The sequence below is a fragment of the Sinocyclocheilus rhinocerous genome, unplaced genomic scaffold, assembly GCF_001515625.1.
Source record: "Sinocyclocheilus rhinocerous isolate Xijiao unplaced genomic scaffold, SAMN03320098_v1.1 scaffold412, whole genome shotgun sequence".
NCBI classification, from domain to species: Eukaryota; Metazoa; Chordata; class Actinopteri; order Cypriniformes; family Cyprinidae; genus Sinocyclocheilus; species Sinocyclocheilus rhinocerous.
In genome coordinates this window covers 1,490,958-1,507,183 of record NW_015642498.1, presented here as the reverse complement: position 1 = coordinate 1,507,183, position 16,226 = coordinate 1,490,958, and the positions used below count along the sequence as shown (strand labels likewise).

The window sequence follows — 16,226 nt, the reverse complement described above, 5'->3', positions numbered from 1 at the left end:
ACACACCCACTGATCATCTGTCCCTTGCGCCGCCTATCCAATCGTGATTTGTAAGAAAAAGCAGTGGGTAAATGTCTCATCTCGACAGTATTATTAGCCCGAGTGGGAACCGCTGTGCCGTTTGCCAGACCGCCTCGTTTAAGGGGTGTGGCCTCCTTCAGTCCTCACCAAGAGATGGATGACATCACAAATGATGACTAATGAGGGTGAATAGGTTAGAGTGGAGGAAGAGGAAGTGGGAACAGAAAAAGAGAATATGTGATTGATGGACATAGGGCATTCATAACAGTTTGAGTCAGCTTATTAAAGAGACAAAGAGAGTGTTAATGGGCCTGTGATTGACAAAAACTGACATGAAAGACGAGAGAGTGTTGGAAACGAGAGTGAAAGGGTACTGTCCTTGAGCGATTGTGTATGTTCAGTAACGGGTTTAATCCTTTGCTTGAATAAAGAGCTTTCAAACCCAGTGACCCCTGTGTGTCATACCTGCACACACTGAACCTTAAGAGTTTAACAGTTCTTATAAAAACACACTCTTGCCACAGGTTCATTGTTCACAGGAAGATGATGCCGTTTTCTTAAAGCTGTGTTTGGCATTCTTAGTGCCATCTCATAAGGATTATAACCTAAAGTCTTTATGGAATTTTAAAGTGGAGCCCTTATCACACTCCCGTCCACCACTGCAGATCTTCCTCTCGAGAGCTTTGCTTGGCACGGTAAAACCCGCAGGGCTGCGACAGCACTTGACGGTGTGCGAGACAATACAATGCATTTTGAACAGGTCCACGTGGTTATCATGCTCTTAGAACTACACTTAGAGTCAAACTTTTAGGCATGCTTTGCAAGGGCAAGTGAGTTGAGGAAGTTGTATTACCAGCCTCAAAACTGTATTTTTTTAATAACTTTAATTATATATTCCCTACCATTCAAAGGTTTCAGGTTGGTTTGAATTTTTTAGGTTTTTTAAAGAAGTTTTTTTTACCAAGGGGGCATTTATTTAATTAAAAATATATAGTATAATAGCAATATTGTGATACTGTTATTACAATAATAATCAGTGATTCTTCAAAACTCATTCTAATAGGTTCTCAATAAAATAAAATGAGTGAAAAATTTAAGGGGGTCTGAATACTTTCCGTACCCACTGTATATATATATAAAATCAATGTGAAAAATAGTTTTGTGGAAACCATTATGCTTTTTATCAGGATTCCTGTTATGAATAGTAAGTTCAAAATGACAGTGTTTATTTTAAATAGATTTTTCATTACTGAACTACAATTGTGAAAATTAGATTTACTTATTTATGTTTTTTTTTTTTTTTTTTTTTTTACAAGGTAATGGGCACAAAAACACAGCGCACCGATTTATCAGATTATTCAGTACTTTTCTGCACTGAATAAAATGTAATATACATTAAGGCCACGTGTCCACCGAAGCGTATTTAGCAAGCTGAAAACACCAGGCGTTCTGCTGAAAGGGCCTAGCTATGAGCGCTTGAGAGCGCTTCTGAGGCGCAGCGTTTTTTTCAGTTGAGATGCTTTGGCTGTTATGATACAGAATATCTGCTGAACTGTAACTATCTGATTTTGCAGATAGTTTATTTATGAATATAAAAATGTTGACACAATATAAAGAACTTGCTCTGGCCCTTGTTTTAAGTGATTTTGTTCTGTTGTTGTGCTTCTTGTTGTCATCTGTTGCTGTTGTACAATTAGGATGTGGTGGTTGGTCGGTGTGGAATTTGTCCTGCCCCTCCTCCACTGTGATTGGACAGCTGACTAAGTGACAGTGATGAGCGCTGCGTTTTACCCAAAGTTAAATATTCTTCAACTTTCGGCGCTGATAAACAGCGAGAAACGCGCCATTGCTAGCCTCTTTTTAAAAAACCGCTTTGGTTGACACATGGCCTAAAATATAAATATTTTGAATGTCCACAGTTAATTCTAGGTTTTTCTTATCCTAGTATGTATACTGCTGCCTTAGGTACTGTATAAGGCAGTCTAATTTTGCATCTTACTTTTTGAGCCTTTATGTTGGGAGTGAAGATACCTAAAAATGTTGTCTAGGTGGGCAGCTCACGTGGGTTTGTAAGAGAGCTTTTGTATTTGCCTCCACTGGCATGGAGAACAGTAGGTTGACCTCCCGTCCACTGCCTCTCCTCACATCAACACTCTCAGCTTCAGTGATGTTGCTTGAAAACTATATTAAAAAGATTAAACAATGCGTCTGCTGCCAGTAAAATCTCTGTGTGTGTCATGAGTTGACCTTCTGTTGAATCCATCTGTTTTGTTTTATGCAATTTCATCACTTAATGAGTTAATTCAGCTCACCAAGCCCTGAAGTTACCTGACAGTTTAAGCCCTCTTCCTTTCTGCATCATTTGTTTATTTGCATTTGCAGGCAAGAGTTTGTGTGAATTATGTGTGTGTGTGTGTGTTGTCACAGGTAATGCAGCATCTCAATGGCATGAGTGTGGAACACATGGTGAAACTAACAGTGTGACATGCCACTGAAATATTTGGCTGGTGAATTGTTTGTGTGTGACTGTGTGTGTGAGAGGGAATGTTTATCTGGGCGAGTGCAGGTGTCCTGGGATGGCTTTGTTGTAGGTGTGGTTGTTATGCATATACAATGAGAGTTTTTCCCAGTCTATTTCAGCTAAGTCTGAACAGCATTGTGTTTGTATGTGTTTGCCAGGTTTTTGTATATTTTTGGGGGCCAGGTGTCCCCACAATGACAAACCTGTTGTCAAACCTAAAAAACCCTATAAGGAAAACAGCTACATAAAGTCACTAATCTGTGATTTATTCCTTAGAGAAAAATCATAGGGTTAGATTATAGTAGTAGGGCCTACAGTTAGTCTATACTAATCATTCCTTTTAAAATTATACTATTTTAATTTGAATGATAGTAAATAATAATAATAATAATAATAAATTATTATTATTATGATTATTATTATAAATATATGTAATAAACAATTTTATATTATAATAATAATATTTTATAATTTAAATTACTCGTGGCCATATGGTCCCAGGGTTATGTAATGTGGTTGGGTTGTGTTTCTTGTTCATGTTTTCATGTCTTTTATTTTGTAATTATTTCATGCTGTTAGTGTCATGCTTCCCTTGCCCTCATGTATCTCTGCCTTGTGTATGTGTCATGTTTTGATTGGTTGTCTTAGTCATGTGTCTTGTTTCCCATTGGTTTGTTCTTGTCTTGTGACCCTCTTGTTTGCTATAAGTAGCCATCATGTTCCCATAGTCTTCGTCGTGTATTGATGTTGTAACCCGCTGTCGGTGAGTCTAGTCTGTTCATGCCACGTCAAGTCTGTTCATGTCAAGTCAAGTCAAGTCAAGTCAAGTCAAGTCAAGTCTGTTTATGCCTCGTCAAGTCAAGTCTCTGATTATTGTTTGGATGTTTGGATCACACTGTAAATAAATTGCACTTGGGTTCTCACTTACGCTCGCCTTCAGTGGATGATTCGTTACAGGTTATTAGTAGTGGCAGGGTTATTATTGTTAACTTGAACCTGACAGTAAAACCACTGAAAAACAAACAAATAAACAAGTAAGTAAGTAAATAAATAAATAAAACTGAAATTAAATTAAATATTTAAAAATAACAACTAATTTTATTTCAGCTTTTTTTTTTTCTTAGTTTAAATTGACGTGCTAAAATAAAACTAAATCAACTGAAAACTAAAACTTAATAAAAATTATAAAATTTATTATATTTAAAAATAAATAAATAAACAGACAAATAAATAAATAAATAAATAAATGCTAATAAAATTACAAAAACTAAAATAACTCAAATTAAAATGGAAACAGAAAATGTAAAAGTGAAATCTAATTGAAAATATATCAAAAACAGTATATCAATGTTACTAAAATGAAAAGTGCATATATACTTCTTTAAAAACTTTTTTTAAGTTTGCTTCCTTTTAAAATAAGTGGCACTTGGATTGATCTAATGCAAAATTCATGTTGACTGTATGATTGTATTTATGCATGCCTGCAAAAAAATCTACTCTATGTGAAATGCTAATAATTCATATGTAATTTTTCCATTTGCTTCACTCAGGACGTATTCAGAGAACGACTGCACTACTGTGGTCCCCCTTGAACCGTGTCTCAGTCCCACAAAAGACCTGGTCTACAGCAAGACCGCCAAACAGTGCCTGGAGGAGATCTCAGGTACAGTAGGACGAGTACTGCCACATGTGCACATGCATACCTACACACAGTCAGACATATGAGAGCGACACAAGCCTAACACATATAAACACACACACACAGAGAAGCTGAAACACAGGCACAGATTCTCTCTGCAGGCCGCTAGTTCCATGTTGCTGTCGCAGCAAGAAAAGGTCAGATATGACAGGTGGACAAAGGCCGGCCTTGTTTGGGAGGCCAGGCTGCAAAATGTGTTGTTTATTTGTGCATGTGTGTATTTCTCTGTGTGTGGGACTGTGATGTGACAGCTGATAGCTGAAGATAGGTGCCTGGGGCTCAGGCGCTGCTCGCACACTTCTCTTAACAACCAGTCGGCGAGCAACTGTAAGAAATAAATGCAAATTGTGCCCAAATGCTGCATTTACCTGCACTACAGTTTCTGGAATTGGAGGGTGCACTATGACATGCGTTCCTAGTTGTTCATTTCCTGTGTGCATATTTATCAGCACAGCCACTGTCATTATATCCCTCTGCAAATGCTTTTGGTTTATTTCATTAATTCTGTACGTGATGAGATTTAATCGGTTTGGGATTTGATCATTTTGTGTGTATCCCTGAGGTTCCCTGTTGTTACTTTAATGCATTTTGTTTGTAATTAACCATCTAAAAAAGCTCAAAACAAACTCGACTGGAAAATCGTTCCTCAAATTCTTTAATGAGATATAAATGAGTGCTCCAGCTTGCACAAAAATGCCTGGAATGTCAAATTAAAGTGAATAAACTGCAGACACGAACACATAAGCACAAAGCGGTCAGTGTTTGCACGTCAATGAGAATGCAGCCCTGCTGTGGTCATTTTGAAGGTGAGGGACATTGTTGTTTGCAAGTGGATCTAGAAGCAGCAATAGCATTCTGACTCATGGTCAGACATTTGTTTTATGTGTTGCACTGCTTTTGGAGAGTTTTGGGACAGTTTACGGCTGATGAGAGTTAGGAAAGCATAAAATTGTTATTGTACCCTGAGCTGCTGAAAACAAATGAAGAAAATAAATACAAATTCTAAATGGTACATGTAGATTCAAAATTGTTAGTCTGTCTGAGTTTTAATTAACAATTAATACAGATTAAGCTGTTGCATGTTAGATATAAGCATTTAAAATTTCCAGATCGATATGCATAGAAAGTATTAATTGTCCCATAGAAGTAAAAATTACAATTGAAATATTGCTTTATTACCTTAATAGTTTCACCTGTTGTAGACAGCCGGTGGGATTAAATGGAAATCAAATGGAGTCTTAAAAAATCTCTGATTTTTCAGATCCAACAATTGCCTTAATTTGTGCTTTAATTTTAGAAGAAACATCTGAGATGATCCTTATTTTAAACAGAAAATATTTCTTTCCTGTGAAATTGGAACATCAGAGAAAAAGCATTTTTCTTCTTAAGGAAGCATGTCTGCAGGCTTTTCTCTACATCTGTTCATGTTTGAAATGCTGGGGTTTGGCCAGTGATGCGTTCAGGGAAACCCTCACATCTACTACTTATAGATGTTAACCTCAGAACTCACTTCCTGTTGATGTGCACTGTGGGTTCCGCCTGGTTGTAAAATATGCTACACTCGATGCAAGTACAAAAGCAAAATTTCTGCATGCACCTGTTCTGTTTTTAGATGGCTGATTGGTTGGTGGTGTTGCTGAAGTTTATGGCAAAAAAAAAAAAAAGATAGTTATGACATGTATTTGCTGAATTCTCTAGAGTCTGGTTAGGGTAATCTTCTGTGTTGTAACCTATTAGTTCAGTGCTGAGAAAAAGACTGGTTAATTCTTAAATATTAGGCAAGCAATTTGTTAATAGCTGACAGTGAATGAAAAAAAATTATCATTTAAAAATGAATTAATTATGAACTATAATATAATATAATATAATATTATATCTGTGCCTGTTTTTTAGCGCAATATAATACTTTTATATAATGTTTATTACAATATTTATTTTAAAGTATTATATTATATTATATTATATTATATTATATTATTTTTTTATATATAATTTCCTGATAGTTAAGCTGTGTGCTGCAGAATTTACAAATGGATCATCTAAACAACCTTCTTCAGTATAATGAAAGTCTAAGGAGTGATCACAGTGTTACAAGCTAGTTTCGTCTTATGTTATTCCCACAACACACACACACACACGTTTTGCTGCAAAGGTGTGTGCTAAATCGGTAGCTAACAGCAACAGGAAAACAGCCATCATTGCTGCAAAGAGAAACAGAGAGAAGAAAGAGGGAGATGGATAAAGAGAATGAAGCAGCTCACAGCATGTTAAAAGAAGCAGGCGGACCCTGAGCTTGCGTCTGAGAGTGCACACACACACACTCAGTCTCTCCTGCTGTCCCTTGGAGCGAACCACATGCACTCGCTCCAGCCGGTAATTAATAGACCGAGTGTGTGAAGAGTCTTCGCTCGCTGAAAGAGAAACAGGAAGAGGGGGAGATGCCGTGAAGGACGTGTATCACAATTTCACCGTAATCTGGTGCAGATCTGCTTCCCACGAGCCTCCGTGCTGCATTGAAGGAAAGAAGTGAGAGAAGAGAAAGAGAGGAGGAAGACAGGAGGAGTATGCTCTGAGTGCATGCACCTGGATGCTGGTTATTGGCTGCGGCGAGCAAGCGTGCGTGTGGGCAGGATGATATTTGAAGCTCCCTGGTGCAAGGGGCAGCTTTGCGACTGAGCGTGTGTGCCAGCAGCCACCTGAGGCTCGCAGATCATGTGAGGAACTAACTTCAACATAAGGAAGAAAAAGTGTAAAGAACGTGTGAAAATATGAAGCGAGGAGCCGAGTTTTCTGTGTTCCAGGGCGGCAGCCCGCCTCACAAGTCACCGCAGCCTCTCCCAGACAACTTAAACCTCCGCAAGCAACGTTCTCTCGGCAATCTCGTGCTGCTTAGCGATGGGGAGCAGAGGGTTTATGCCTTTGAGCTGGATGCACCTTGCCCACCTTCGACATCCTCCGGGACATCGTCTTCGTCGCCCTCACCCCAACATGGCCGAGGTAGCACCCGAAGACATCCGGACAGCAGCACCCGAGCTCGCTCACTCTCGCTGTCCCTCACCAAGGTGCTTTCCCAATCCGAACACTCCCTTATTCCTGTGCCCTGGGGTCGTAAGTCCAGCCGGATGGCTCCTGCGCTTCAGCACCAGCGGCCCGAGATGGTGGAGAAAGCGGGCAGCTGTCGTAAATTGGATGAGGACCCCCAGGCAGGTCCGGCGAGCACCGGAGGAGACTGGGAGCTTGAGAGTGCCAGGGAGGAGAAGGCACAGCTGGATAAAGAGGTTATACTCACTATGTTGGGAGACCTGGAGCAGGTTTTAAACCCACAGACACGCCGTAAGTGCAATGCCGCATAGCGAGTCACTCAAACACATCAGTAACATACTTTAAGAGTCTTTGATTGTGCATTGCTGTTGTAATGGTCAGTTTTATCCTTGAACTCTGGGTCGAGTGTGTGTGTAACTGCATTAGAAACTGTTCTGGGAGGTGTCTGGGTGAATTATGGTTCTCTGATTGTGCTATAGGAGAACATTTAGAAGCCAGATTCACCTGCCGGCTATTGAAGTGCTGCCATGCTGTCTGCTGCTCTGATCAATAGCTCTATTTACCCTCCCGTCAGTGTGATCCATGCTTTTATTCCTAGTCCATCTAGTGTTAACCGTCAACCACGGGGCTGTTTGTTCACAAGCCCAACACCTCATCTTATTGAAGTAATTCAGTTCCCTGTAGTTCAGGCTTATAGCAGCATTCTTTCGCACAGCTTTTGAGTTGACTAAGGCAATGCTTTAAAGGCTATTTCATATTCTTTTTAGTGGTCAATTTAAATTTTTGCTAACAATTTAACTTTTGTTATATTTAAATGAATAGTTCAACAAAAAATTTACATTCTGTCTAAAAATCACGTCGTTCCAAACCTTTGTGCATTTCTTCTTCTGTGAAACACAAATGAAGATGTTTTGAAACAAATTCAGGCAAAACAGTGAAAGTCAGTAGGGTCTGATGTTGTTTGGACCCCAGCATTCTTCAAAATATTCTCAGAAAAGTGAAATACATACAAATTTTGAAAGACACGAGGGTGAATAATTGAACATTCAGTTTTGGCTAAACTCTCAGTTTTGGGTAATCTCTATAAAGTTAGAGGTTTGTTCAAATCTCTATGCTTACGAAACTCATTGTAATGTAAAGGAATGTAACTCATTATGCACAGTATTTGCTATGGAGAGGAATCATGCAGCTGTTTTAGGGAAAATGTGCTATTACGCAACCTGACTAATGATTTTAGCCTTACATATGACAAAAATAAAAATAAAAAAATCATAGTGACCACAATATCACTAGCGAATAACGAAAAGCAACCACTCGGAACACCTTAACACCCACTCATAACGCATTAGCAACTGTATAGCAACACCCTATCAACCAACCAGTACATCCTAGCATCATGGCAGTCAAATTTGTACAAATTTTTTTCTCTAAAGTCAACTTTTAATATTAATCAAGGTTTCTTGGACCAAAATTAGTCAATGTTTACTTTTACATGACCATTTTCCAACCTCTCACTGACACTGAGAATTAAGCAGGTTTTTGCTACTGTACCTTTAACGCTATATGTAAATGGCTAAGCTCTTTGCTATGAGGGCGCACAACCCTGCTGTGTCACACATTTGCATCTCCATTTGAAATGAGTGATACAGTACAACACAGCTCTGAATTATGCAAAACACAAACCTCACAATGCATTCGATTCCGGTTTGAAGCTGTAGACTCTGAGGTTAGCTTTCACACTGCCACAATGATCGGAAATGTGTTTAAAAATCATATCACCGTTATTGAAAAAAATTATATCGCGATACATATTGATATTGAATTATTGTCCAGCCCTAGGTTAAATCAGTGCAAACTCTCAGCTACCATCTGATCAGACAGAGCCAGCGGTGTGTCCTCACGCCCTCCTTTGCTGCTGACAGGCTCAAGTGGTGCTTGCAGAAATGTGTCTGCTCACCCAGAGGGCAACAAGTGCACATTATGCCACCCAGAGCCCTCTTGATCATCAAATATCTGAGTCAAAAGCTCTTGTATGGTTTGTTCGTATCCAGCATTCACATGCAATGAGAATAGCCATGCACCTGCTATGTGTGTGTGGGTTTGAAATGGCCCTGTAGTTCTATATGTTAGATGCAGGGGAGAGAAATTACTTTATTTGCCTTACACAGTTTGGCTGAATGGTCCATTACAATCCCATAAAACAAAGCATTCTGGTAAAAGAGAGCCTGATACATTCACAGTGACTCAATATGTGTTTGTTTGTGCTCCAGGGTCATGCCTTTCTGTGCTGTAGGGATCAGGATGGTCAACTAGTTAAATTAGTGAGGTTGAGTGTTTTTTTTTCTTCATTAGGTTGACATTTTAGCTTTAATATTTGATGGATTGTGCTTTAAAAGGGATGGATTTTGAGAATAAGAATTTCAGCATGGTAGCTGAAAGTGTCATTTTAGAGACTGATTTTACTTGGCTAAAGCCATTCTCTTTACTTCACCACTACATTCATATTTTGTAATAAATCAAATAATCTGCTGTGAGGAATATGATTGTGTACTAAGTGCTCTATGTATAGTACCTATAAAAACAGACATCTTACACTGCTTTAAACCATGAACTTTGCTTTTTTAGATTGAAGTTTAGCAATTTAAAAGTGTTTTGATTATAATAATGCACCCAATGCAAATGTTTCTGAAATAAATATAAAACAGCTTCAAGACCAACTTTTTTGATTTCATTTTAGCCTAGGATTGGTGGTTAGTCATGACACTCTTGCACTTGGTTGTGCTCTTCATCAATCTTCTACCCTCTCAGACGGATCTTCCACTCAGATGGCTTGAGTCAGGCTCACTTGCATGATTGCTTCTGTTTGTCAGTTTGTCTTCCAAAAAACAGACTGATTTGACTGTTTATCTGTATATAGGAGAGTGTCCAGTTCTTTCAGCAGCAGCACAGATGTGCTAACACACAATATGGGGTGGCGTTTACTTACACAAGAGAAAAATAAGCTTTGACCTTGAGGTGTTTGACAAGTGAGAAGTGCTGTTGGAAACGGTTGTGGGTGTAAATCTTAATGCGATTCATCATGGTTCACATGGGAATCACCTTTTATATTTCTTATTTATATATTTTTTTCACTTTTGCTAAAGAATTCTAAAATGTTTTAAGGTCACATTTAAAATTAATTGTAAAATGTGTGTTGTGAAAGTAATTATGATCAGTTTTGATGTACTGTAACGCTCATTTTAAATGCCCACATACTGTATGACAGTTTCACTGCAACATAATCATACAAGCAACACACTTAAGATCAGTGCACAGATATACTGTTTTTTAATTAGTGTTTTAGATCATATGCAATTGGCATTGTATTTTACAGTCAGGAGGTGTGCATTAGGGCCAGACGGGATTGGATCAAAGAAGCAGGTCTCTGATGGGATGCGGGAGCCCTGCAGACCTGCTGTTAGACCTCCTACTGCCATCATCAGCCTGTATGAGTGTCTCTATGAGTGTCTTTGTTCAATGAGTTTAATGCAGTGGAAAAGAAGCACTTAACTGAACCTCTGCAGATCCAGAGCCTGTGTTCTAGTGGTGTTGTATTAATGAACAACTCTTTCAAGCGAACAAATCATATTCAAATCAAGATTCTTGCCTTTGATGTCTTTTTCTGGCTTCGTAAGGGTGTTTTTGCAATTTATTATTACTTAATTTACTTATTATATTTATTTTATTAAATAATAGAGAATGGAGAAAAAAAGATAGATATACTTAGTTGTCATTTGTGGGGAAACGGCATTAAAACAGCATTTCTGGAGTCTACTTTGTATCTCAAAGTATATTTTTAAATTAATCAGTTGAGTGAATGACTCAATGACTCATTAGTCACTAACAATAATGCTGTAACCTGCAGAAAAGATTCACTAAATGAGTCTTTAATGGGGGAACAGATCCAAATAATTTATATCACTGACAGGAATCCACTTTTGTTCAGAAAACGAGTATTAAAATCTGTGCAGTAAAATGACTGTTTAAGTCTGTTTAAATTTGACATATTTCTGCTTTATAAGCAAATTGTGCTCCAGCCAAACTTTGAGCCAGGCTTAGGGGTTAAGAAGTGGTGTCATAGCACACGGATTACACCATGCTTCGCGGAAAATCTGTGCAGTAAAATGACTGTTTAAGTCTGTTTAAATTTGACATATTTCTGCTTTATAAGCAATTGTGCTCCAGCCAAACTTTGAGCCAGGCTTAGGGGTTAAGAAGTGGTGTCATAGCACACGGATTACCCCATGCTTCGCGGAAAAGTGATGACCGTGAAATCTGTCCCTTTATCCCATCAGCTGCACAGCAAGCTGTAACTTCAGCATCTGAGTTGACATGCAAGAGCAGACAGCCTCCGCTCACTAACCGCTGGCTGCAGCATGTTTGACTGGTTCATATGCCGAGTCCGTTCTGCCTTCCAGACTATTTACTAGCAATCGACTTGGCGCCTGTAACAGGGTCAGTAACCAATGTTTTCTTCTTTCTATCCACCAGGGGAGGATCCAGAAACTAGACGGATGCGTACAGTGAAGAACATCGCCGACCTGAGACAGAATCTTGAAGAAACCATGTCTAGTTTACGCGGGACGCAGATTAGCCACAGGTGAGTGTTTGGTCATTGAGGAAAAATAGTGCAAAGACAGATTTCCAGGCTAGTTAATGATGGTTTAGCTCTAATTTAGCTGATGGACAGCAAAATGTAGATGGTGAAGCTAATGAATGAGCATAATCTTACTTATAAAGCTTTTTGCAAAAAGTTGTCGCAGTGTGTTCTGGGATTGCCTTATCCACAAAGATATATATATAGCAGTTGAGTAAGACATCATGAAAAGAAAGTTCATTAGCTCCAAAACAGTGACAGCTGCACTTTTCAAAAATTGGGTCTCTTTTGCCAATTTAATTTCTTTAAAGACAGAGCTCAGTTTGGCACTCATAAACAATGCAAACCCTTGCTGTGCCAACATCTTTGCTAACAAAGATGCTCACCAATCTCATTGTGAAATGAAAAATGCTCTCATTTTTGTCGAGATAATCATTTATTAAAACCCCAATTCCCAAACACCCAATTACTGCAGAAAATACATAAGCGTAACCACATTCGTCCAGCCTATTTCAGCACCTCTCTCTTTATCTCACTCACAATGTGAACATAATTTCACAGGAAAGTGGTTCAGAGGCAGTGCACTGACATGACAGATGGTGTTGGCCCTAACTCTCTCTCTTTCCCTCACTGGGAGCATCTTCTTTGGAAATCAATGCTTGGCCTTTTTGTTTTTTTCATAGCACATTGCTTCTCAAAGGAGCCAAAAAGGTGTTAGACACTTCCTCACACTCCCTCGCCAGTAAAGCTAACCAGTAAAGAGCCCGTGAATCAAAAAAACTCCAACCCTTGGAGTTCTTAATGGTCAGATATATATTGTTGACACACGGCTGTCAGGCTGTGCTCGCAATGAATGAAGATAAGGAAAAGCTATTCTTCACTGTGACAAACTAAACAGAGTAATTCAGTAGAATATGTTTTATAACATATGACAGATGGAAAGAAGATAGTGATCCAGCCAGGGCTGTTTTAATTGTACGGAAGAGCTCAATTTTTCACCTTTGTGACACTGTTTGGTTGTCAGGAAGTTAAAGTGTGGTTTCCTGAGGCATTGGCCCACTATGTGGATTCCATCATACATACGGTGGAGTCTCGCAGGAGCTTTTCAAATTGACTTCCATTCATCTCCAAACATACCATATGGTATATATTCTGAAAGAGTATAGAATTTAAGTGTTCTTTCAGAAGCTTCTTTGCACACCTATTCACCGCTGTGTTGGGAACGCCACAAAGCTCTATTGATCTGAGCCTGTGTTCATGTTTTGAAAATTCTCTGAGCTTAAATATTGTATTGATTGATGATATAGAAAAAAAAATCCTTCTTCAAGGTCAAGACAGCGTCTCGAAGAAAATAAAAATCCCTCTAGACTTAAAGTCAAGAATCTCAAGAGGATTTATCAAATGTTGACTTATAAAAACTATGTAGTTACTATATAGGCAGCTTACGTTAGTGTTAATTTTTTCAGCCTTTTTTAAAATTTTGTCTTAGTCTTAGGGCCAGATTTACTAAACAGGGCAAATTAGCATTAGAGCGCAATTCCATAAAAGTGCCGGTGGGAGGGGACAATTCTGCGGGTGATTTACTGACAATGTGCACATTTAAGAACACAGACACAACATCTCATTTCCATAATGAGCAGCACAATCTACCAAGAGCAGTGCAAATTACCACCTGCTTTAAGACATGCTTTTTTGAGGGCATTAAATAACGCCGCAAATACCAGTGAATTGGCGAGCGCAAATCTTAGTAAATATTCATTTCAGCAATTCTGCGGGTGATTTACTGACAATGTGCACATTTAAGAACACAGACACAACATCTCATTTCCATAATGAGCAGCACAATCTACCAAGAGCAGTGCAAATTACCACCTGCTTTAAGACATGCTTTTTGGGGGGCATTAAATAACGCCGCAAATACCAGTGAATTGGCGAGCGCAAATCTTAGTAAATATTAATTTCAATACTCTCCTCCCATAAATTTACCGATCAAAAGGGAAACTCCTACAAATGCATATTAAATAAGGTGAGTCGCAAAAATAACTGTGTGTAACCTTTTCACTTTACACTAATTTCCCACTGTGTGTCTTTAGTAAAGCCTGACAGTAGTTTTTTAACGCCACATGAGGGTTTGCGCTGGTGCAAGCTAATAGTAAATCTGGCCCTTAGTCTTTTAAATTAGACTTAGTCTTATTCCTGTGTCAGATGTACGTTTATTATCATATTTAGTCAACCTTGTCCCGTTGTTGTTTAGTCAAGTTTTAGTCGACTAAATGTCTGAGCATTTTCGTCTAGTTTTAGTAATTGAAAACTTTTCGTCACATTTTCATCATGCTGTATAATGGTTAAACATGATGCTTTTCAGATCATCGTCGGCGCTACCGCAATGAACACCGGGCAGAAAATGTATCTTTTTAACAGAGAAGCTCTGATTTGGGGATTTTAACTCCTGATATCTGGCGACCGCACACATGAAAGCTTGCGTAGTAGGCATGTACAGCAGTCCGCAATAATATTTTGTCTCCTATTTTTGGAGAAAATAAAAAGAGATTTGGTTTTTTTTATTTTTTATTTTCTATTATTTATTTATTTATTTTGATCACAGTTATCATCTAATGACCTTATTGTCATCTCGTCATCGTCTCATTTTAGTCATGGGAAAAAAGCTTGTCAATGAACATTTTCGTCAATAAAATTAACAATAGTTTAAGTTAAATATTGTTATTTTTTTATAGTTAAATTATTATTCATTACTAATTGTTTTTAATTTTGTTATTATTCATTTTTATTGCAAAATATATTATCTTCAGTAGTGTACTAGAAATAGAATATTTCTTCTTTATTGTACCCCATAACTTTAAAAATGATATTTTTATATGTTTCCAGATTTAAAAGACAAATACCCACTGTATACATAATGCATTTCAATGACAAATAAGATGTGTATGAAATTGCTAACATTAACTAAACACTTATTTTACTCAAAGCATTTACTTAAAAATTTCACTAAAATATTTATGCATTATGAATTGACTAAAAAAAAAAAGTTTTTGGAACCGCTTGTGTTAATTGGCAAGCATGCATGACATAATCTCAAAATGTTGGCATATTTTTCAATCTAGAGCTTGTTTAATGTCTCATTGTATGTACTGTACATGTCAATCAAGATTCCAAACCATCATAAGCCATGATTGATTAATATGTAACTGATCAGCACCTCTCTATCTAGTAGAATCCCATAGGATCCCATTCATCTAATGGAATGTTGAAATGAAATAACCTCCAGCTCTTTTCCCACCGGTGGCTTCTGTAATTGTGTTCCCGTTTCATCAGGCCATTTGATTTCTGGCCGTCCGTTCAAGGGATAGCAAGAGGAGGGTGGCAGATTCAGAAAAATGCTGCAGTCTTACCCTTTCCCAATAGCACTAGCATGTTGCTAAGAGACGGGGGTTGTCGAGAAGGCGAGACATCAGGAATATATATAGTGGAACTGTCAGCTGTCATGAGGAGTGACATCAGAGAGGGAGATAAACGCTGGTGACTGGGCCAGAGGGGGGTTCGGCAGATCAATAGATTAGACAGAGCAACCTGCCCAAATCTGCTGCATCCAGTGACGTTAACTAACTCCTGATTTATGTTCTTAGCAAGCCATAAACCTCAGCTCATACACTTCTTGTTGACTTTGATTTGTAGACGAAAAGGAAAGTCATTGTTTCTTAGTTGGTCTGGGTTCTTTGTTCAACACTCTTGGGAGTAGGGCTGGACGATATGGCCAAAATTGATATCACGATATATTTCTTAATTTCGGTTGATACGAGATAATTCCGATATCAATATGAACACTATTTATCTGAAATAGAAATCTTTTGTAACATTATAAATGCCTTTATCATCACTTTTGATCAATTTCAAGCATCCTTGCTAAATAAAAGTATTAATTTCTATAATTTCTTTCCCAAAAAAATAATAAAAATTATACTGAATGGAATAGTGTATAATGTTACAAAAGCTTTTTATTTCAGATAAATGCTGATCTTTGGATCTTTCTATTCATCAAAGAATCCTGAAAAAAAAATGTACTCAACTGTTTTAAATATTGATAATCAGCAAATCAGCATATTAGAATGATTTCTGAAGATCATGTGACACTGAAGACTGGAGGAATGCTGCTGAAAATTTAGCTATGTATGATCACAGGAATAAATTATATTTTAAAATCTATTCAAATAGAAAGCAATTTTAAATAGTAAAAATATTTCAACATTTTACTGTTTTTGCTGTACTTTAGATCAAATAAATGCAGCCTT

The 16,226-nt window shown here is 37.9% G+C and overlaps 1 protein-coding gene across 3 annotated transcripts in view; it reads left to right on the top strand.

Annotated features, from left to right (window-relative positions):
• The window catches only part of LOC107755908 (neuron navigator 3), a 165,953-nt gene that overhangs the window by 91,805 nt on the left and 57,922 nt on the right, over positions 1-16,226 (top strand). For all 3 annotated transcript variants that reach the window (XM_016572867.1, XM_016572866.1, XM_016572868.1), the window contains 2 exons: positions 4,093-4,205; positions 11,814-11,922. In XM_016572867.1, coding sequence (XP_016428353.1) covers positions 4,093-4,205; positions 11,814-11,922 — 222 coding nt within the window. The remainder of the gene's footprint in view (positions 1-4,092; positions 4,206-11,813; positions 11,923-16,226) is intronic.